Source organism: Pantherophis guttatus, chromosome 7 (assembly GCF_059756535.1).
Source record: "Pantherophis guttatus breed Tessera chromosome 7, ASM5975653v1, whole genome shotgun sequence".
Taxonomy (NCBI): Eukaryota; Metazoa; Chordata; class Lepidosauria; order Squamata; family Colubridae; genus Pantherophis; species Pantherophis guttatus.
This window is the reverse complement of record NC_142069.1, coordinates 71,063,768-71,082,346: the sequence shown is the minus strand read 5'-3', so window position 1 is coordinate 71,082,346 and position 18,579 is coordinate 71,063,768. Positions and strand designations below refer to the sequence as shown.

The following is an 18,579-nucleotide window of genomic DNA, read 5'->3' as shown; positions in this document are numbered from 1 at the left end:
ATGCTTCAATAGCGGCCTTCAGCTCTTCTGCATTGTTCGGTCTCATGTCTCTCATCTTTCTCTTGGCAATGCCCGATAGATTCTCTATGGGTTCAAGTCAGGCAAGTTTGCTGGCCAATCAAGCACAGAAGTCCCATTGTCATTGAACCAGGTTTTGGTACTTTTGGCAGTGTGGGCAGATGCTAAGTCCTGCTGGAAAATGAAGTCAGCATCCCCATAAAGCTCGTCTGAAGATGGAAACATGAAGTGGTCCAAAATCTCCTGGTAGATGGCTGCGTTGACCCTGGACTTAATGAAGCACAGTGGACCAACACCAGCAGATGACATGGCTCCCCAAATCAACACAGAATGTGGAAACTTCACACTGGACTTCAAGCATCTTGCAGTGTGTGCCTCTCCCTTCTTCCTCCAACTCTGGGTCCTTGGTTTCCAAATGAGATGCAAAAGTTGCTCTCATCAGAAAAGAGAACTTTGGACCACTGAGCAACAGACCTGTTTTTGTTTTCTTTAGCCCAGGTAAGACGCTTCTGACGTTGTTTGTTGTTCAGGAGTGGCTTGACAAGAGGAATATGACATTTGAAGCCCATGTCCAGGATCCGTCTGTGTGTGGTGGCTCTTGATGCACTGACTCCAGCCTCAATCCACTCCTTGTGAAAGTTCCCAACACTTTTGAATGGTCTTTTCCTGACAATCCTCTCCAGGCTGTGGTCATCCCTGCTACTTGTGCACCTGTTTCTTCCACCTTTTTCCCTTCCACATAACTTTCTATTAATGTGCTTTGATACAGCACTTTGGGAACATTCAACTTCTTTTGCAATTACCTTTTGAGGCTTTCCCTCCTTACAGAGGGTATCAATGATGGTTTTCTGCACAACTGTGAGGTCAGCAGTCTTTCCCATGATTGTGATTCCTACTGAACCAGACTGAGAGACCACTTAAAGGCTCAGGAACCCTTTGCAGGTGTTATGGCTTAATTAACTGATTAGACTGGGACACTTTGAGCCTAGAATATTGAACCTTTTCACAATATTCTAATTTTCTGAGATTGTGAATTTGGGGTTTTCATGAGCTGTAAGCCATAACCATCAAAAGTATGACAAATCAAGGCTTGAACTATCTCACTTTGCATGTAATGAATCTATCTCATATATTAGTTTCACCTTTTAAGTTGCATTACTGAAATAAATGAACTTTTGCACGATATTCTAATTTTTTGAGTTTCACCTGTATATACACACACAATAAACAATTATAGGTCCCTTAGTTAACTATCATCAATATAGAAAAGGAGTGTAATTAATTGTTATCCTCAATTTCTAATCCATAAATGATTTCTTCCTTCTGTTCCCCTTTGAGTTTATTTCCTTTATCATTGTATAGAATAGAATAGAATAGAATAGAATAGAATAGAATAGAATAGAATAGAATAGAATAGAATAGAATTCTTTACTAGCCAAGTGTGATTGGACACACAAGGAATTTGTCTTGGTGCATATGCTCTCAGTGTATATAAAAGAAAAGATACATTCGTCAAGAATCTTTTGCCTTTTGTTCTTTTGTCTTGTGCTATATTTATATTTTTGTATTGTATTTTGTGTTTTAGTGTTTTAACAATTGTAAACCACTCACATCCACTGGGAGTCAAGTGGTATATAAATTTAATTATACATATATGTATACATAATTTAGCTTTGCATATATCTATCTTTGCATTTCAATAATAATTTAGAAGCTACATGCTCTAGATATGTTATGAAATGAAATTATGTGATAATGAGACAGTAAAATTGCTTTGGTAATTTTATAACAAGTGAAGTGGCAGGTTCCCTTGAGTTCTTTTATTCTGAATTTTTACATAATTTAAAGTTAAGAAGGCTATTTAAAGAAAAGTAGAAAGACACAATGTTTCTACAAAGTAACCTTTCTTTGATTAAGCGGGACAATAACTATGCAATCAACTTGTAAAATTAAATAATTTTTGATAGTAACATCTACATGTCCCTAGAGAAGTAAGAACAATTGTCAAGAAAGTGACAGTCGTCTCAGGGGGGTGAGAATTACAAGGCACTTTCTCATCTGACTGAATGGTTACATTCCCTGGATTACCGTTAATTTTTATGTCAATTTGATTATTCAGTATCTATCAGTACATTGCAGTCCCCAGCTAGTTAAAAGACTTATGGTACGGTAGGTCTTATGTGATCTATCCTACAACAACAAAAAAGCTGAAAAGCTGAGGAATAACTGCCAGGAGGCTTTTACTGTAGTCTTTCTGAACTTGCTGCTTAAAATTTTCTCTTATTTTGCTTAATTTTATGTTTGAATTTATTTGGCTGACCTTTCTAGTCAGGGCAGTACAAAATCTTGTGAATTTCCCCCTCCCTTACGTTATCCTTTAGTTATGGATAAAAGGTAGCTGATACTCCTGCTCCACAACTTTGCCTTTTTTCTCTCACTTAATTTTAAACATTTAGAACTTTTTATGTTTTAACTAATCTTTTGGGGGTAAGATAATTTTGAATGGTCAAATCACTAAACCTTCATTTTTACAACAGATTTTAGAGCTGAAGGATTTCTGACGGTTAAGTTAGTGTTACGAAATGGGGTTGAGGGGCACCCCGGACCGTGAACCAGCTCATGAGTAAACACACTGAGACTGAAATAATTCTGACAGAGGCGTCTTGTGTAAAAATATAATTTACTTTAAAACATTTAAAAAGCACTATGTCTTTAAGAAAGTACATTAAAACAAAGTCTTATCTGGGTATGTGAAGCAAGGCTATCTCCCTAGATCCCTCTCCACAATACTGAAACAGTTCACAAAAGAATAAAGCTAGCATGAAGGTAAGCAGCTTCGGCGTCGATACATCATCAAGGCAATCAAAATGGGGGCAGCACAAACATCACAGCTAAAAGTCACCTGAAGTAAAAACAGTTCAAACAGCAAACATTGCTTGAAGCTTGTGGGAGGAAAAAGGTCCAGCAACAGCAGTCCCGATGATAGCTTGCGTGTTACAAAACAGCAAAAGGCAAGCATCCGTGGGAGTTTCTCTGCAACGGCGTCTGGAGTCCTTATCTGCATTCTTCTCCCATCTGCGGCGTTGCACTGAGCTTCCTGCAGGAGCTGTGCATTTAGGCCTAAACCAGGAGTCTAGGCCTGAGTAGCAAGCGAAAAGGTCCTTGCTTATATAGGGAGTTAACCTGCAATTAACTAGGGCGGGGAAGGCTTGCAGGTAATTACAAACAGGAGATGGCTTGATTGAAACCATACTGTTTGTGAGTAGGCAGGTAGCCACAGCAATCCTGGAAACACTCGTGACAGTTAGTTAGGACGAATTGTTCTATTTGTTCGGGAGAAAGTGATAAAAAAAAACCCTATCTCTATATAAAAATGGATGTGTATGTTCCAGCATAACTCTGGAACACCTTGAGCAATTTCAACCAAACTTGGTATACAGATGACCTACTCTCTAGAAAGAAATACTGTGGGGGTAAGACAACCCTAACACCCCTCTGAGTGTGTGTTCTGCTCGGGGTGCGTGTTATGTTAAGATACAGCCTGTTATGTCTTAAAATGGCTTCTACTGTACTGCCTTAAAATGGCTTCTATTGTACAGCACAGTGGAGTTGCCATGGTAATGGTGCACTTTCCCGGCCCCACCATAGCTGGCCAGGGGTCGCAAGAGGAGAAGGAGGGGCAGGAGGAGGAGGGCTGCCGGAGTCTTAGTGCAGGAGCGAAGCAGCTCTATACTTGCCTTCATGCCACATTTGTGCTCAAGGCAGCCTTTGCCTCCTGCCACTTCAGGCTGGAGCTCACGCCCATCGTGCTCGGCCTAAGAGCTGCAGGGGGGGGATGGCAAGGCGATAGCCAGAGCCCTAGTGCAGGATTGAAGCAACCCTGTACTTGCCTTTGCACCACATTTGCGCTCAAGGCAGCCCTCCCACCACTTCGGGCTCAGAGCTGTAAGCTATGTCCTGTTGCTAGGGGTGAGTGGGGCAGAATTGCATTGTTGCTCCATGTCATAATGAGCTCCAGGAGGAGGGGACCCTATCAAGAGTGCCTCATGGCGTGCCTGATGCCTCATATCAGAATCAGAGAAGGGGGAGAGAGATACAGAGAGAGAGACACACACACACACAGAGAGATACAGAGGGGAGAGAGAGAGTGATACAGAGAGGGGGGAAATAGAGGGGAGACACACACACACACACACACACACACAGAGAGAGAGAGAGAGAGAGACAGAGAGAAGGGGGAGATAGAGAGTGGGAGAGAGAGACACACACACACAGAGATACATAGAGGGGGAAGAGACACACACACACAGAGAGGGGGGAGACACACACACACACAGATACAGAGAGGGGGAGAAAGGGAGGGAGAAAGAGATACAAAGAGAGGGGGAGATAGAGTGGAGAAAGATACGGAGACACACAGAGGGATACAGAGGGGGGAGAGAGGGATACAGAGAGAGAGATACACACAGAGAGGAGTGAGCTGGCAATAAATAAATACCCGGGCAATGCCAGGTTATCAGCTAGTGATAAATAAAAAAGTTGGGATAGAGGGAATCCTGGGCCAAGGAGATGTTAGGTGATAGATTGCTCCTTTAATCACTGAGGACATCTGGCACAGTTTTATTGTCCATGGCTCTTTTATAGGTAGTTTAGCGACTACCTCATTTAGTGACCATTCACAATTATGATGTTGATGAAAAGATAACTTTGCAACCAATCCTCATATTTATGATCTTCACCTCTGTAAAGCAAAGGAAAGCTGAAGTGAAGTAGTCACAATTTCATGTGGCAACCACTTTGTTTAATGAGCAAGTTGCTGTTGCTAATTGTGGTTGATAAATGTACCTGTAAATATGATGGAGACGAGGAAATCCTCTCTTTCTTTCTTTTTCTTTCTTTCTTTCTTTCTTTCTTTCTTTCTTTCTTTCTTTCTTTCCTTCCTTCCTTCCTTCCTTCCTTCCTTCCTTCCTTCCTTCCTTCCTTCCTTCCTTCCTTCTCTCTCTCTCTCAAACTCAACACCCATAGAATTGTCATCAGTTTTAATTTTTCTCCTCTTCAGAACAGACTGCAATTCTCCTGATATGATGGAAGATTCTGTCAATCGTTGTAAATAACTTTTTAGAGTTGAATTCTTTGAAGTATTCTTTTTCTTGATTGTTTTAATAGCTGGAGAACAATAATTTTCTAATTTAGATTTTATATTGTTTGTAATGCTGCTCTGTTTCTAGGATTTCACATTGATAACTTTATTTATCAGTGAACTGGATAGAGTAGAGTGTTCAGTTTTATCGCCAACACACAGTCTCAAATTAGAATCCTTTCATCCCGCTTAATTGTTGATAATTTTTGCTTTGGCATTCTTTTTACAAAAGCTCTTATCATTTTATCAGCTCTCTTTTCATTTCAATTCATTTTATCTCTTCCAGTTGAACACATAATAGAGACAAACAGATTTTGTTCTCCATTTTTAAATATACCTTTTGGAGTTTTGAGGACTGTATGTTGATACAGATGTTTTTCCCTTTCTATTTCACCCACCTGTGTAATTTTTTTCCCATCTATCTTGTGGCTCCATTTAACTGCTAATTAAAAAGTAAATAGTAAAGAAACAAAAAAACACCTTTCCATCCATAACCTACCTTGGCACTCAACATTGATGATACAAATTAGTAATAATGACAGGTGAGGCCTCCACCTTACCATTCTCTCAATATGGCTTCATTTGCTCTATTTTTATTTTATATTCTGGTCGAAATACATTCCTCTTTTATGAGGAATTGCTTGCTTACAAAGCTGAAAGGCTTGATCGTGTGTAAGTTTTTTTATTCTCAGAGTGAGAGCATTGTACAAATATAATTGCATTTTTAAGTGCATTTGGAAATGTAGGAATATATTGGCACTATTCCTTTGTTGTAAATGGACATCATTGTATCTTTTTAGAACAATGTGGGTAAGTGGCTAATTGGAGATGTGGTGCTTAGAGTGGAAACAATCACATGTATTATGTAGGTATGTTATTAATTTTGTTCAGGAGACTGGTTTTTTGCTGCCTTAGATATAGATATGAATCTACCAGTAGTTTAGAAATCAACAGGAAAAAAATGATAATGGATATTACATATTTTTATGATTGTGGAAAAACGATTCTACCAAGCATGGAAGAGAATTTATTTTCCATTAGTTATATAATAGTCTAAAGAATTGACAGCTTTTTCTATATAAGAATGAGCATTTTGCCACCAGGAGTTCTAGCTGCACTTAGATTGCATGCATTAATTCACTTGTATTTCTTTTTCCTCACAATTGCTAAATAAACAATTAAAATTAGTTATGAATTGGGTATCTTAGCTATATACAATTTCTCCCCCAGATTTTTGTTATAATATCTGCCTACTGATGAAATTTTATTCAGTAATGGTCAAGATTCATCAACTTCCTTTATTCCTTGTACAGTCCCAAATTTTTTCATCATAGTTGGAGAACTCCCTGGAGCAGAGAGGATTCTAACCAGCATTTGGGAAATTCCAGGCATGTGGGTGGAAATCTACTAATATAATGTTGGGTGTAATCCACAGACTGTACAAATTCTCTTTTTCTACCACACCATTTCTTCAAAATGATCTGTGTAGGCTATAAATATAAGAAAAGTTGTATGTAAAAGAAAATCACACAAACAATTCAGAGCTCACTGCATTCTACTTCAAGAAGTGATTGTTGTAATTGTAATCTTTAGCTATAAGAACACTAGACTCAGAATCTGATATAAACTGATATATTATTTAATATAATATTTCTTATATAGTCACAGTGAGATTTGCAAGAGAGAAGTACAAATACTCAAATTGACTAATAAGGGTTGAACAGAAAGCTGACTGGCTGATAGACTGTTGAATGCGGGTGGAAGAAACGTAAAACAAAGCACTGGAAAATGGAATATTTGGAGCAACATTTATTTTCCAATACATTGGAAAAGTGCCTAAAGCATTTATTTGCAACTCAGCCTTCTCTTTTTTACATAATCTCTTATTATTCCCATTTCTCTGGGTCCATGAAAAGGTGAAATGATTTAATGCATGGATTACACTGAATACTTCACTATAGACATATAAAATAGCAATAGAATCACCCAACCTGATTGAAGATACCTGTTGCTGAACTGAGATACAATTTGAACTGTACATGCTGACTTGACCAAGTGGCCCCTTATACACCAGTACCAGCCTTTTTGAAGTGGTTGATTGACCAGGGGTGGGCAAATGTGGCCCTTTTACAACCTGTGGACTTCAATTCCCAGAATTCCTGAGGCAGCTTGGAGTTGAAGTCCACAGGTTGTAAAAGGGCCACATTTGTCCACCCCTGGAAACAATAAATTTAAAAACAGTACAAAACTGTTCGATTATGTCCATCAATTAATACTCACTGGTCAATATTTGATATTTGCTTCCAGGCGCATTCTTAATAACAAAGGGATTCATTTAGCAGTGTGATTGATTGAATATATATTTTCAGAAGAATAACATATTTTTCACGATTCTTTTGCTTTTCTCTTTTAGTGGCCAGAGTGATGTAATTCTATTGCAGCAATAAATTAAGATTATTAGGTAAGAATTTTCTTATCTTTCATAGGGAGTGCTGGGACACCTGTCATTTTCAATGAAAATGGAGATGCACCTGGCCGTTATGATATCTTCCAGTATCAAATAACCAACAGAACTGCAGAATATAAAATCATTGGCCACTGGACGAATCAACTTCATCTAAATGTAAGTTTGTACATTTGTTTAATGATATAATTTCATAAATATGGCTTAACTTAAAGAAAAGCAATGTTTTTTTTTTAATATATTTGTTTCTTAGGGCTTCTACATTTATTTTAAATGAGTTTCAGTATTAACTGATTTATTGATTTAGTACTTAGAAGGAGTAAGTAATGCAACTCAGAAGATGCATTTGATGAAGAGAAAGAGCCTAGAAGCCTGTTCCAGAGAACAATACATTTTCTTGGAAGACTGTGGGAATTCTCCAGTTTACTGGCATGCTGTAGCATCTTTCAATCATTCGCTATAGGTAGAACAGCCTTCCTGAAAGTCACACCTCAATGACTACTAATTTTAATTACATTCTTAATTCATTCAGACCAGTGTTGGACCAGCCAATTAATTGACATGAAAGGATTGCACATACATGAATATGTTCTTCTATATGCCAATATTCCATCACAAATGCTCAATGACAAACCAACTGATGTTTTAATAAAAACAACAAATTAGGAAATATAATTTAAACAGTGCTTTTTGATTGGCCGAACAGATTCATAAAGTGCTGTTTATATTGTAACAGGCCAATGATAAGAATAACAAAAGAACAATGATTTACAAATGATTACTCTTCTGAGGCTACTTTGCCATAATTATTACCATGCTACCAACAGTAATACATAAAATAGGTTCCTCTATCCAACCACTAGACCACTTTATCATATTTGCTGTTAATTTTCTACTCTTTTCGGGCAAGAGGCTATCCAGTTATTACTTTAATTCAAGCAAAAATATGCAGTATTTGGCTAAGAAGAAGTTTCTCATTCTGCCTACAGTGTAAAAATAAAAATATAAATCTTTGATGCAGAAAAATGTAAGAGTAAAATGATAGAAGCCCTGTACAGTTTTTGGTTACATTATCAACATGAAGGCATGGCAGGTGAAATGTCTTCAATATTTTCCAGTAATGTTATGGTTTCCAGTCAATTACTATTCCTATCAATAGTAATTTCAAGAACAATTATATATGAATTATGTGGAACTTTGATAAAAATGTGTATATTGGGAGGGATGGACTAATAATATTTTAAAAAGATTAAAGGAAAAAATTTATGGCTCTCATGATGCTACTGAAAAGCTGCCTGGCATCTTTCTTTACTTGGATGACTCTTTCTTATATTGTAAGTTGAACTTTAATTATTGTCATTTTAATAAACCTAAGCTATTATGGAGCGATTTTATCGTCTTGACTTTTCCTTTTAATATTGTTTTAAATATTATTAGCCCCTTCCTCCAACATTGGGATTGTTTTCAAAGTGCCATATAATTCCATACATATTCTAATATTTGTCCTTGGAATTATTATTGGTAGCAAATATATTGAAATAATTGCTTACAACTTCTAAAGTTACTGCTTTTCCAACTATATGATATTCAAATCAGAGAAATTTTAGGAATCATTGAATGGAACTTTTTGTCCAGTATTTCCCAAAAAATGTGCTCAATTGACATATTTTATTCTTCCTAATCAATTTTAATTGCCAGGAGTTTTGATATATTTGAAATAATATATCAGAAGTAATTGTCAGTAGCTTTTAAATGTGTGCTAGATATGGCATAATCTAACTAAGTCAGCGACTTTTGGTTTTCGTCCTGTGATGTGCAATGTTTAAAATTATTCTAGGAATGTTGTAGGCAAGTTGTACTAAGTAAGTGGGATTTATTCCACAATAAGTGTGTACAGAATTGGAATCTTGAGATATGAAGATTTCAGTTAATGCTAATCTTGTTCTCCTACTTTGAAGAAATGTTTTCATCCAAACAAAAGAATGTGTTTTTTGCCAACAAATAAAATAATTTCTTTAAAAATCTGTAATGTTGGGAGAACTTGTGCATGCTTTGTACATCAATTCTCTCTTTTATATTAGGTTACTGTTAAATTTATATTGAGCTTCTTACCTCTTACATTAAAAATGTGTTCACCTTATCAAGAAGAATCTTAGAATAAAACCACAGCAGTTACTGGAATGGTCAGATGATCATATAATGGCATAGAATAAATCCAAGAATAGTTAAAAAAACAAAAAAAACCCCTATGTATAGAGAAAACTCAACCTTCATATCTCATCTTCTTTTCTTATCGGGTTATCCAAACTGATGAACAACATTAAGCTAATATCATACATCATTTTTTAAATCAATTCTTAACACAAGAGCTCATTATAGACTTTTTAAAATGAATATTGTTTTGATGTGTATTACACCAATCCAACTTTCGTATTTGATAAGAATAGAATAGAATAGAATAGAATAGAATAGAATAGAATAGAATAGAATAGAATAGAATAGAATTTTTTATTGGCCAAGTGTGATTGGACACACAAGGAATTTGTCTTGGTGCATATGCATAATAATCTTGGTGCATAATAATTCTAATAGTAGCATTTCTGTATATTATTTGTTATTTGTTAGTAATAGAAGACCCACTGCAGACAATTTAGAGTGAAGAACTTTGTTTCCATGGAATCATTAAGATAGCTGAATGACATTTTGCCAGTTTCTCTCAAATTTAAATGCTATTTGACTTTCTTTCTGGCAATTATGCTGTATATTTATTCTAATCTTATTCTAATCAATTAACAGTAATAAAGCTGATACAACTGTTGTGATGGTGAAATGGAATAATTTCAGGTATACTTCCCTAAACCTTATGGAAACACAAAGATAAGGATTACAGATCATGAATATGTAATTATTATTGTTTACTGTTTGTCTATTACTGGCTATGCTACACAACTTACAATCTTATTATTTAATTAAAAGAAATAAGTACTGCATGTAGTGGGTTTACCAATATATTTGCATAGATTCTAACTATAAAATGCAATCATATACGTTTCTTTTAGAAGTAGGTCCCACTTAACTTAATAAGATTTTCATTAGGTTAAATATTGTATCTAGGGTAGTAAGCATAATATGTTGTTATTGTTAATATGCTATTGTTTTTGTTTTCTTATTATTAAATTTACATGCTGACTATCTTGCCAGAAATTATTCTAGGCAGCTTACATTAAATAAAACAATATGCAATTTTTTTGTAAGATACAGCTAATGAGAATACTGTATCATCATATACGTGGTTTCTCAATATTGTTTTCTAATACTGAATTGAAGCAGTGAATGAAAATCCTAACACTAAACCTAACTCATTTTGTACCTGGTCTCACTTGTGGCAAGTCCTATCTCAATGTTCTAGGTTCATAGCTTTAAAAATTCTGACAATTATTAACTCAGAGAAACTAATGTGTATCTACTATATAGTCAACAAAGTAATACAGTACTGTAGTGATTAAATAATAGGATTGTTTAAGCATGACTGTCAACAATAGGTACAAATACTGCACAAACTCATAATGTGATTCTGTTTTTGTATTATGGGCAAAACCAGCATCATGTAGTGTGTAGTTTATATAATATTGTTATATGAGAACCAGATCATTCTAAAACAAACCATGACTTGACCTGTTGTATCAACTTCCTTTTGTTTAATTTCTTGTTCTTTATCTTTTGCTATTTGTTTATCATGTAATGTACAATGTAACCAGCGGTATCACAGCGGTAGGGAGATTAAGGGGAACAAATGATGACGATGATGATGATGATGATGATGATGATGATTCCCCGAAAATAAGATATCCCCTGATAATAAACCCAATCGGGCTTTTGAGTGATGCGCTAAAATAAGCCCTCCCCAAAAATAAGCCCTCCCAGCTGCACATGTATTTAAATACATGTGCAGCTGGTCCCCGCCATTTCCTCTGGTTAGGATTAGGGAGACAGAGCTGGAAATCAGGTAAGATGGCAAGAGGAGCCCCGTCTTGCTCCACACGCCCCAAAATAATAAGACCTCCCTGAAAATAAGGCCAAGTGCTTATTTGGAGGTTCAAAAAAATATAAGATGGGGTCATATTTTCAGGGAAACACATTATTATTATTATTATTATTATTATTATTATTATTATTATTATTATTATTATTGTTGCTCTTTTTATTGCTTCCACGATTTTTTAAAATTCTAGAGTGTAGCCCTCTCCTAGGGTTACCTCAGTGATTGAAGGGCAAACAAATAAATAAATAAAATGACAAAAGTAGCATTGTCTCGTCACTTTGCAAGCTCTACCCCTTTGTACATGCATCATAACTTGTATGAAAGTACATATGAGAAGTTCAGTATTTTGGCAGATTGTCATCTGAAATTGTGGATCTATAAAAAGCAACATAGGAAATACTGCATTTCTAGAGCAGGGTACCATTTTCATGGCCCAACATAGTACAATTTATTCTGAAATTCAAAACAGGACACTTTTCTGATCCTCTTAATCAGCCACATAATAAGGCTATGGAAAAATGGGGGCAAAGATGAGGTTTTGTTGTGAAAATTTTAATATTCCTATATTAAAATGTGTCAGAATACTGCAAGCCCATTAAGGACTGGAATGGTTTTCTTTTAAGATTCTCAAAACATATGATCAGTATACTTTATTGCAAATTTAACAGGCAGTGCAACTTTCAAGGAATTTTAGTACTAACGAAGAGCTAGAATTGAATGGCTTTCAATTTGTGGTTCAAAGTTGCTGTGACGTGGATCTCAGTGGTGGGAACCTCCTGGCTTAACAATCGGTTTGGTGATTGCGTGCTTTGCGCATGCACACCTGCATTGTATGCACCCACGCTGCACGGACATGCACACTTTAAGCAAATCTTCACTTCTGGGTTTCTTCAGAGGAGTAATACAGCTGATTCACATGGCAATCTGCTCTGCTGCGCAAATCAGCTGAGGAGAGAAAGGTAGAAAAATAGCGTGGGTGGGTGGATGGGACCATCTGATCGTCGGGGAGAACCGGATCGCTCCCAGCTGATGGTCAGAGCTACCGGTTCTCCTGAACCGGTCTGAACCGGTAGAATCCCACCACTGATGGATCTCCTTTTCTACACTTTCCTTGCTCTTTCCCTGCTGGACATGAAAGAAAACTCTTAACAATTTAACTTTCTAGGACAATTGGACAATTGAAATATTTATTTATTTATTTATTTATTTATTTATTTATTTATTTATTTATTTATTTATTTTTCATATTTGTATACCGCCCTACTCCTGAAGGACTCAGGGCGGTGAACAGCCATAATAAATACAAATACATATAGAAGTTAAAAACTATTAAGAAACAGATTAAGTAATTTAGGCTCAAAGATTAAAAACATCCAAATTTATCTAAAGAGGTTTAAAACCCAATTTAAAAGCCAGTTTAAAAGCCAATTAAAAAGGGAGAGTTAGGTCAGACCAGCTTGTTGGAATAGAAATGTTTTCAGGGCACGGCGGAATATGCGTAAGTCTTGGATGCTTCGTAACTCCGGGGGAAGCCTGTTCCAGATGGTAGGTGCCCCCACAGAAAAGGCTCTCCCCCTGGGGGCCGTCAGTCGACATTGTTTGGCCGATGGCACTCTGAGGAGTCCCTCTCTATGGGAGCGAACTGGTCGGTGAGAGGCTATTGGTGGCAGGAGGCGGTCTCGTAAGTACCCTGGTCCTGAGCCATGGAGCGCTCTAAAGATAGTAACCAAAACCTTGAAGCGCACCCGGAAGACCACTGGGAGCCAGTGCAGCTCGCGCAGGAGGGGGGTTACATGAGAGCGCCACATTGCTCCCATTACCACCCGCGCGGCCGCATTCTGGACCAGTTGGAGCCTTCGGGTGCTTCTCAAGGGGAGCCCCATGTAGAGAGCATTACAATAATCCAGGCGTGAGGTGACAAGGGCATGAGTGACCATGCATAACAAATCCCGATCCAGAAAGGGATGCAACTGGCGAATCAGGCGAACCTGATAAAAAGTCCTCCTGGCTACGGCCATCATATGCTCTTCAAAAGACAGCCATGAGTCCAGGAGGACGCCCAAGTTGCGAACCCCATCTGTGGGGGCCAACGACTCGCCCCCAATAGTCAGAGATGGTGCCAACTGACTATATCAGGACGACGGAAACCACAGCCACTCGGTCTTGGATGGGTTGAGTCTGAGTTTGTTCCTCCCCATCCAGATCCGTACGGCCTCCAGGCACCGGGACATCACCTCGAGGGCATCATTGGGGTGGTCTGGGGTGGAGATGTACAGCTGGGTGTCATCAGCGTACTGATGGTACTTCACCCCAAAACCACGGATGATCTCACCCAGCGGCTTCACATAAATGTTGAATAGAAGGGGCGAGAGGACCGATTCTTGTGGCACCCCACATATAAGGGGCCTCGGGGTCGACCTCTGCCCCCCTGTCAACACAGACTGCGACCGGTCAGAGAGAAAGGAGGAGAACCACTGTAGAACAGTGCCCCCCACCCCCAACCCTTCCAACCGGTGCAGCATGATATCATGATTGATGGTATCAAAAGCCGCTGAGAGGTCTAGTAGGACCAGGACAGAGGAGCAACCCCTGGATATTTATATATCCATGTATTAAATTAACAGACCATGGCTGCAAAAATACAGATAGCCTTTAGACAACAGGAAAGAGTAAGCATTTTTTGTATCTTTTTGGGTTTTATTTAGTGGTCATATAGATTTTTGCAGCTCATATATGGTAGTCCTAGAGTTATAGATATATAGAGCATATACTATAGTATATAAAGTATAGCTGTGTACTGCAGGTTATGACATTTATAAATTATAGCATACAGACAACTGCCATACTAGAAATATTTAAGCAGGTTATGAAATAGAACTCTGACTATGATCCTGGAAAGTTGCAGTGAATCATACTATGCAGTACAATAATGACTGCTTAAAAGAATGAACAAATAATCTGATTTTGCATGCTATATTTGGCATAATAGCAAAGTCTTTGCAACTTGTTTTCATGATAGGAATATTCAAAATATTCTCATGTTAAATTATACAAATATGTCTTTTTATCAGTTAAAGGGACAAAATTTAAGCATCTAATCATACTAAAGAATAAATCAATATCAGTGGATAGGTGTATTCTTGGAGAACAGCTGGATATTATAGCAAGGGCAGTGTTGAGTTTCAAAAATGTTTACTACCGGTTCTGTGGGTGTGACTTGGTGGGCGTGGCAGGGGAAGGATACTGTAAAATCTCCATTCCCTCCCCACTCCAGGGGAAGGTTACTGCAAAATCCTCATTTCCTTCCTCCTTGGACTTGAGAGGCAGAGAATAGATGGAGACGGAGCCAATCAGAATTTTTACTACCAATTCTCCAAAACTGGTCAGAACCTGCTGAAACCCACCTCTGAGCCAGGGCATAATCCTGAATGTTCACTATCATGGGAATTTTCCTTTTCTTAATGCTGCATCAAATATTTAGATTTATTTTACAGGTAACTATTTTTTCTGTGGAGATTGGAGTGGTTCCTACCTCTCTTACTCTGCTTCTATTTCTATAGATATGATAGTGGCTCTCCTTTCTGGGTAGAAAATGATAAGTCTACCTTGCAAAAACATTACAAAATCTTGACGATATCTATGTCAGCAGATTTTGCTGACATCTGGATTTCCTTTTAGTTACAGAATTGCTTTCTGCCTTTACCCCTCAGTAATGTAAATTCTCCAGGCACACTCAGTCTTCACATTCTTTTCAAAACAGATATAGCTGTTAGGAAGATAGATATTTTTATCTAAAAAAAATAACAGATACCATTCAGATTAAAATGAGGTTTTTTTAACTTTCTGCGAAATATGATATATTTGACACAGCAATAATTTATGCAGAACAACAGCTGACAAAAATGGAAAAAGTCTACATTTAAACAAACAATTGTGGAAATAAAGGAAAGCTGATGAAGCAAAGCATTATCTATTCCCTGGCTATTAGATGCTATTTTGAGATCTTGCACCAATTCTCTTGGATGTCCTCACAGTATAGCTTTATAAAATAGACAGGCAGCTATTATTATTTATATTGAATCCGTGGACATGCTTCCTTTCTGCTAGAAGTCATGCAAAGTGAGCAACAGTACAGAAATCTGGTTTATGTAGTTAAAATCAATATTGACTAATTCAAAATGAAGAGAGCTGGGTAAAGCAGAAAGAGAGGAAAGAGCTACTCTGGAAGGAATGGATCTCAGAAAGTGAAGACATCTGTAAGAAAATCTGTTATAACGCTCCTATAGGTTCATATCAGGGATGGGCTCCAGGGGATTTGGCAGGGTTTGGGTAATCCTCTATCCAAGGATCGCCGGGGTTAGGTGAACCCCCAAATGCCACCCCTGGCTGGCCACACCCACACCCACCCCTGCCCTCTCACCCTTCCCATCCCAGAAGTCTCCATGTGGCCTGTTCATTATTCCAGGTAAGTGCAGGGGCCACACGGAGGGTCTGGGAGGGCAAAAAATGCCCTTTACCTGAAGTTCTGGAAGTCTGGAAACAGGCCTGGTTCCAGCCTCTGGAGGGCCTCCAGAGCCTGGGTGAAGCAGTTTTCACCCTTCCGGAGGCTCAAGGAAAGCCTCTACAGCCTTGGGAGGGTGAAAAATGCCCTCCACCATGGTGCAGGCAGCCAACTAGGCCACGCTCACCATGGCCACGCGCACCCAGCAACGGGGCAGCGAACCTGTTGCTAAAGGATCTGAAGCCCACCCCTGGTTCATATCTACAGAAAGCCATGTTCCAGATATGGCTGGCTGGGAATTCTAAGAATAGAATAGGACAGGACAGGACAGAATAACAAAGTTAGAAGGGACCTCGGAGGTCTTCTAGTCCAACCCCCTGCTACACCACTTCAGACAAATGGGTATCCAACAACTTAAAAACTTCCAGTGTTGGTTGAGAGTTGAAATTGAAGTTCATACATCTTAAGGGTGCCGAGGTTGAGAAACACCGATTTAGACCTTTAAAACACAAACACAAGTCCTTTCAACTGTTCCTGAAAAATAATGAGCAACCAATGAATGGTTCAAGATAGTGGGGTGAGTAATGATGGTGAAAAAAGGGTAATATGGTCCTGGTATTAAGCCCAATTTGGCTCCTGTCTTTTGTGTTACCTTCTTACTAAACCCTGAGAAGGAGAAGGACAGTTTGTAAAACAAAGCTAGAATTATCTGTTTCAAAATTGGGTTGTTTTTGCATGCATTCATGCACACATTTCTTGCATATTCATCAACACTTTTTAATGGGGAAAAAAAAACCCAATTTGCAAAAAAAAAAAAAAAAGTATGCTTTTGCTTTCAAAATGTACAGTACCTTCGTGCATTTCTAAACGAAAGATATAGAAAAATATACATTTTAACACTAGTTTTATTTTAAATTCAGTAACTTCTCTACATTCAGGGACATGTGAAAACCCAAAGGTTTGCTTAGTCGTGATTTGCATGTTAATTTTGGAGATGGTAAACTGGTCAGGTATCTTCAACGTCTCTAGATCATTAGCCGAGGAAACCTACATGGATGCTTTTGATGTCTGGGAAGAAACAGCCCATTTTAACAAGCTATTTTTCCTTTAAAATTCTGTCCGTGTTTTGCCTAAGGAAGCGGAACTTCCAAATTTGCAATGGCATGTCAATTTACAACAAAAAAACTAGTGTGCGCTATGGTCAACATTCATTTCTTAGGCACAGAGAAGTGCTGGTGACTCTAGTTCAGATGTGAGAATAAACTTGTTTAGGAAGACAGCTCAGTCATCATCCAAAGCTAAACACTTATGTAGCCAGGGTAATTCAGTTCATTTCTGCTCCATGGCTGATCTCATTTCACTGCCATAGGTATCATTATTCTTGATGCATTTTAACTTCTCTTTTTCTGACAGCAACAACAAATCATTTAATAAGTCAAACAGGGAGCTTACATCTCAACAATTATGTTGATATTTGTAATGAATACAAAACATGTGAACAAGAATTTTTTTTAAAAATCATCTTTTATTCACTTAAGCATCACACCTGCACACTGCTCACATACATTGCTTCACAACAAATGTGTGGATTTAGCAACTTTGAATTCTCAGCTATATATTTCCAAAGGAAGAAAACTGTTAAGAACAAGCCTGCAGCACTTGGCATTCATAAATTAGGAAAACAATGTGCCTTTCTGATTAATAATGAATCTCCTTTTAGGGTTGATTCACATACCAGTGAATGTTGTAGATATATGTCTCTAGATATCAAAATCTAGAAAGTGCCATAAATTGGGAGTATTGTTTGATTTTAAGGTTTGTTCTTCTGTTCTTCAATCTGTTCTTGTTTTGGAAATATTACAGACAGCATGGGATGCAAAATAGAGATATAGATATATGATAGCTTGCAGAGGTGGTAGTCATCAGGTTCTGACCAATTCTGGAGGACCGGTAGCAGAAATTTTGAGTAGTTCGGAAAACCGGTAAATACCACCTCTGACTGGCCCTGCCCCCATCTATTCTCTGCCTCCGGAGTCCCAGCTGATCGGGAGGAAATGGGGATTTTGCAGTATCCGTCCCCTGGAGTGGGGAGGGAATGCAGATTTTACAGTATACTTCCCCTGCCACACCCACCAAGCCACGCCCATAGAACCGGTAGTAAAAAAAAATTGAATCCCACCACTGATAGCTTGGTCCTGTTGTTTCCCACAAAATAGTACAGACCATTGCTTCACAAACTTGTAATACCCTCCCCACAACTCCTATGAGAGCAGCAACTTAATATGCTGCCTTAGCCAATTTACTCCAGAGAAAGTTCTCTGACACTGAGTCACAACTCTGGAGTTGGCTGGTGGCTGCAGGATGTATATTTTTAGTTTTATTTTTGTATGAACTTTTTATGTGGATGTTATTGG

The 18,579-nt window shown here is 38.0% G+C and overlaps 1 protein-coding gene across 5 annotated transcripts in view; it reads left to right on the top strand.

Moving 5' to 3' along the window:
• GRM8 (glutamate metabotropic receptor 8) overlaps positions 1 to 18,579 on the top strand; it is a 538,008-nt gene that overhangs the window by 434,877 nt on the left and 84,552 nt on the right. For all 5 annotated transcript variants that reach the window (XM_034421356.3, XM_034421368.2, XM_060687140.2 and 2 more), the window contains exon 8: positions 7,645 to 7,781. In XM_034421356.3, the coding sequence (XP_034277247.1) occupies positions 7,645 to 7,781 (137 nt within the window). The remainder of the gene's footprint in view (positions 1 to 7,644; positions 7,782 to 18,579) is intronic.